This window comes from Phyllostomus discolor, chromosome 4 (assembly GCF_004126475.2).
Source record: "Phyllostomus discolor isolate MPI-MPIP mPhyDis1 chromosome 4, mPhyDis1.pri.v3, whole genome shotgun sequence".
Taxonomy (NCBI): Eukaryota; Metazoa; Chordata; class Mammalia; order Chiroptera; family Phyllostomidae; genus Phyllostomus; species Phyllostomus discolor.
Genome location: NC_040906.2, coordinates 47,844,048 through 47,849,120, shown reverse-complemented (window position 1 = coordinate 47,849,120; position 5,073 = coordinate 47,844,048). Strand labels below are relative to the sequence as shown.

Genomic DNA, 5,073 nt, shown 5'->3' with positions numbered 1-5,073 from the left:
GAAGCGACACGCCACCCCTTCCCACCTCTGCTTTGTCCTTCCCCGGGAAAGCAGCTACAGCCCCGCCGGCCTTGATCCCGCACGCAGTAAACAATGTCACAGAACACACCCGCAGCCGTCCGCGCTCTTCATCCTCCCTCCTGGCCTTCTCCTCAGACTGCCCATTCTCCCGCTCTCCTCGGACAGGGCCCCTAACAAGCTCAAGCTGAGAGAAAAATTGCCACCTACCCCTCACCCTCGCTTAAAGAAAAAAAAAAAAGGTGAGGGAAAAAAAGAGTAGCAGGAACCTCGGGGTGACTTTCCCTCCCTCCCTCACAAAGCACTAGCGCACACCATCCTCATCTTTGTTGTGGTTCTCCGTCGCTTCTGGCCACGTGGTTTAGCCAAGTAACCCGGGCCCGAGGGTTTATAACCAGGGCCGCAGACCCCAGAGGAGTGGTTTGGGGACGAGGGGATTGTCTTCGGGAAGACCAAGAGCTCGCGATAGAGGCGGGAAGTGGGGCCTCGGCAGCGCAAAACAGACTTGGAGAAGGGGAGGCGGCTGGGTAGCAAATACAAAAATAGATATAATTTGACGGGACACCCGCCATGCTTTCGCGCCCGCTCTTCCCCGCCCCCCACCCCCCAAATCCCGACGGGTTCCCTTCGGCCTCCCGCGCCGGGGCGCCCCCTGGCGACAGCTTTTGCAGCGGGCAGCGCGCAGAGGGCACGTGAGCGCCCAGAGGGCGCGGAGAGCGCTGAGGAGACTCCCCATCGCACTCCGAGCGGCGGGCACGGCCCCCTGGCGGTGGCGACGTAGTTATCTGGTGAGCGGCGCCTCGTCCCTCTGGTCCGGCGGGCTCACGGCGGTCTTGCTAAGCACAGCGGCTGAGTAGGGCAGGAAGCCACTCTCAGAGCGCGGGGCCGCGGCGCTGCAGCCGAAGTCCGAGCCCCCGGCGGCCCCCGCGCCGCCGCCGCCGCCGCCCCCACCGCCGGCCCCCCGAGAGCCCAGGGCCGCGGCGGCCGCTGCGGCGGCGGCCGCGGCCGATTGACTGCTGTGGCAACTGAGGCACGAGCAGGGCGCGGAGCCACCGCTTGGGGGCGCCCCAGCCGCCGCGGCAGAAGAGGCCGCAGCCGCCGCAGCTGCAGCAGCGGCGGCGGCGGAGGCCGCGCTGTTGAGCCCGGCGGCGGCCGCGGGCGTCTGGTAGAGGCCCGGGTGGCGGAAGCTGCACAGCAGCTCGGGCCGCGAGTAGGGGTGCGAGAGGGCACGGAAGGTGTCCAGCGGGCGGATGGAAGTGGCGAAGGGCGACGAGGCCGCGGCTGCAGCTCCGGAGGCCGCAGCGGCCGCGGCCGCGGCCGTGACGCCCACGTGCGGGTAGTAGTGCAGTGGCACGTGCGAGTGGAAGGGGTAGGGCAGGCTTCCGGTGGCGGCCGCGTGCGTCATCATGTAGGTGTAGAAACTGGGGTCGGCTGGGTGAGGCCACGACATGGCCAGGCGCTGCCGCTTGTCCTTCATGCGCCGGTTCTGGAACCACACCTGCGGGGAGAGCCACGGCGCGGCCCGCGTTAGGGAGCGCCCTAGCCCCAGCCCGCGCCCCAGGTCTCCCCGCCCCTCTGGGACCTCTGAATGACCTGGCCTGTTCTCCTCAGGCGGGATCCAGCTCCCAGTCCCCTCTGTCCTCCCAGCTGGGACAGTGCAGAGCGGGCGGCGGCGTGGGCCGTCGTGGGCACACCCTCCTCAACGAAAAGACTCTCTACCCTGTGTCCGACTGCTGCGGTCGTTCGGGCTTCTGCTCCCCTACGTTGTGCTGCGTTTTCTCGTCCCAACCCAACCTTTCTTCTCCTTCCCTCCACCCACAGGTGCCAGTCTCTCAATCCCAGAATTTGCACGGGGATTCTAGGCCGCCTTTGAAGAAAGGCCGTGGTGGCAGTTTTTATAAAAGGTCTCCACGCAAGGTGTTGAATCCTCTGAGCTGCAAGAACTTGCCCGGAGGGTAATGGATTCAATCTTGATATTGAAGGGATGATTTTGTTGAAAGCATTTGCCTCAAATGAGTGGCGGGAATAACATCCTTTTAAACTTGGGAAGGGGACTTCTCTACCCCTCCCAACCCGGTATCTGATGAAGACATCATTCTCTAAATAAACGGAAGCCCAAGGAAACCGAAGGTAGATCTCCACACTCCTCCCCATCCCATGGAGTTTAATGTTTTCTTTTTCTAGCGTGTCGGATGCTCCCTAAAGTATTCACCAAGTCGCCCAACCTCCCATCTATCTCTCCCGGTCGTATAATAAAATTAATCACCTAAAATATAGAAATAAGGACAATTTCATTGCATTGTCTCTCTGGAGACAATGCCCTCTCCCCGCTGTCCAGCAGAAAAAAAAATGTTTAGGAAACTACTTTCTTAACCCAACAGATTTTTAAAACACAGTATCCTTTTCTCCATGTTGTAACAATTTATGTGGAAAATTAATCTCCAAGATCAAGAGCAAATGAAAAGTTCCATATCTGGTTCGTACCAGAGGAACAAAGACCAGCCAGCTCTGCCGCCAAGGGGAAAGTGGAGCCATGGACATGGGGTAGCGGCACCTGGACACCGGCGAACGTTTGCGGCATTCCGGGGCCTTCCCAGGTCAGCCGGACTGGTCAACCTTCTGATTCAGCAGCTGAGAAATAAATATGCCAATTCCTTTGGTGACTCTCCCCCGCGGGTTTTCAGGCCCCAGCTAAATCTAGCCACCCAGAAAGGAGAAACAAAAACCAACCCAGACACCCCCAGGGAGGCTAGAACCGGCGCGTGCTGGAATCGATACCTTGATGGTGGTTTCTGGCAGGTTGAGCGCGGCGGCCAGCTCGCACCGGCGGGGCCGCGACACGTAGTTCTCCCGATAGAACTCCTTCTCCAGGCGCGCGATCTGTTCGCGGGTGAACGCCGTGCGGTAGCGGCGCACCTGATCCGCACCGGAGCCCGAGCCGCCCAGCGCCGCGCCCCCGCCGCCGCCGCCGCCGCCGCCTCCATGCAGGCTGCCGAGGCCAGAGCCCGACGCAGACGTCGTCGTAGTGCCGGCGGCCGAGCCGCTCTCGGCGTACCCTGGCAAACAAACAGCGGGCAGCGCATGAGTCACTGTGGGGCCGAGATCCTGGCGCTGGGGCTGCGCGCGGATGAGGGAAGCCAGGAGAGAAAAGCGAGGCGCTGCCTGAATTGATGGGGTCTGTCATGCTTACAAATTGCTGCCCTTAATGGAATCAATAAGTTTGGAGAACACTTCATAACCAAATAATAATAACTCCATTAGGGTGGTTTTTAAAAAATTTTTTTGGAAAATTTCAACGCAGTGGGAAAATTGGTCGAAAGAAAATGCCCACATCTAGGCGTAGTTTAGGAAGCTCTGGCTTTGCCATGGTCTGGAGACCACCGAGCACCTTTCTGTACGGCCTCTAACTCTTCTTTGACTGTCTTTTGGGTTTAAAATTGTTGCAAAAGCCAGCAGCCGCTCAAACCGGAACCATTAGAGGGTGAACCTTACTTTTCAACTCTTTTTCTTGGCTGACCCAAACGGGTCTCTCAGAGGCGCCGGGCGAGGCTCCCCCACGACTTATTCAGAATGCCCCCTCCACTCGGCCTTGGGGGCTCAAAGGCAGCGGAGTTCACAGCAGCTACTCGGGGCACTCTTCCCCTAGCGCGTCTCCGCGGCTGGCTAAGAGACGATGGGCTCGCACCGGCTTTAGAGCCGCGCGCAGAAACACTTTCTCGGACTCAGGAGCCAGGGCAGGCCGGCAGGCGGGCCTGCAGCCCCAGGCCTGCGCCCCTTTGAGAGACTCAAGAATCAGAGCCCGAGGGCACGGTCCCCCGCAGGCGTCGCGCCCTGGCTTGAGCCAGCCCACTGTAGCTTGCTGAGGGTGGGAGAAGGGCAAAGTCAACAGGAAGGGCAGGCAGCGGCCGGGAGGAACAGGGAGGATGGGACCAGAGAGCGCGGCGCGGGCGGCGCAGTTACCTTTGCCATTGTTTTCCTTGAGCTGCGCGGTGCTGAGGCCGCCGGGGGAGCGCAGCGCGGGGCAGCCCACCTCCACGTCGCTGCTCATATCCGCCTCGGCGGCCGACTCTGAATAATGGCCCGGCTTTTTGCGGCTGTCCGCGGCAGAGGCGATTTCGGAGGAGACGGTGCTTTCGCTGCCTGGGTGCTGCAGGTTGAACAGAGTGTCTATTTCGAATTTGCCCTTGGCAGGGAGGTCTCCCAGAGCGCTGTGCAGAGGGGCGGACGGCAGGCGCGGGCTGAGGCGAGCCGTGTGCTGCGAATTTTCCAGGGCCTCGAGTACTGCATTGCCAGAGGAGTCGGACAAATTGGAGAAACCCTTGCCGGCCGTGGGGCTGTGCAGACCTCTCTCCATCAGAATCATCTCTTTTCTTATTCTTTCCATCATCTCAGCTTTCTAAAAATGTCACAGTGGTCCGGCTGTCCCGTCCTAATGATGGGCTGCGCCTAGGGCTAATTCTCATTCAGCCCCAGCGAGCGCCTCTAAATATTATTATCTCTTTTGGAGGGAGGCGGAAAAATTGTGGGATGCCAGAGCGAGGGAATGACTGGTCAAAATGACCCATACATCCTTCCGAGCCCAAGATGTCATTCATCAAAAAGTAGCGCTCGCTCGTCATTAAGGTACGAATGACGCCGTTCGAATAATCATTTATTGTAACAGGTTTATAAGCAAATAAATACACGCTCCTGTCAGTGGGTAATGAAGGCGGCTTCGGAGCAGACAAATAGATCCAGGTAGGAGGCTTGAAGAGACAAGAAGTGAGGAGGAAGGCTCCGGTCCTTTGCCCGCTCGAAGCCGGTTCTGCTCGCCCGGGGGTTTTGCCTCGGGGGTGAAATTGACAGTCTGATTAATAGAGCGCTCCGCGGCACATTTCCCCCTTCATTTAGGGGCATCATTACGCTCTCAGTTTGCTGGGTTGCCCCTTAGGTCCTAATCATGCAGCGCCTTCCTCATTTTTCCTCGGACACATACGTGTTAAATAATAGATAATGCTTTGATTTTTCCAGAGTAGATCGTCAGGAAGGTGGTTGTTGTTTTTTGGGGTTTTTTTT

General features: G+C 59.1%; 1 protein-coding gene across 1 annotated transcript in view; it reads right to left on the bottom strand.

Annotated features, from left to right (window-relative positions):
* Positions 1-4,820, bottom strand: part of EVX2 (even-skipped homeobox 2) — a 5,895-nt gene extending 1,075 nt beyond the window's left edge. Inside the window, exons 1-3 of the mRNA XM_028510577.2 lie at positions 3,979-4,820; positions 2,797-3,074; positions 1-1,516 (exon numbers count right to left, since the gene is read on the bottom strand). The exon at positions 1-1,516 is cut by the window's left edge and continues 1,075 nt beyond it. Coding sequence (XP_028366378.1) covers positions 800-1,516; positions 2,797-3,074; positions 3,979-4,405 — 1,422 coding nt within the window. The 5' untranslated portion in view covers positions 4,406-4,820 and the 3' untranslated portion in view covers positions 1-799. The remainder of the gene's footprint in view (positions 1,517-2,796; positions 3,075-3,978) is intronic.
* Positions 4,821-5,073: the final 253 nt, after the last annotated feature.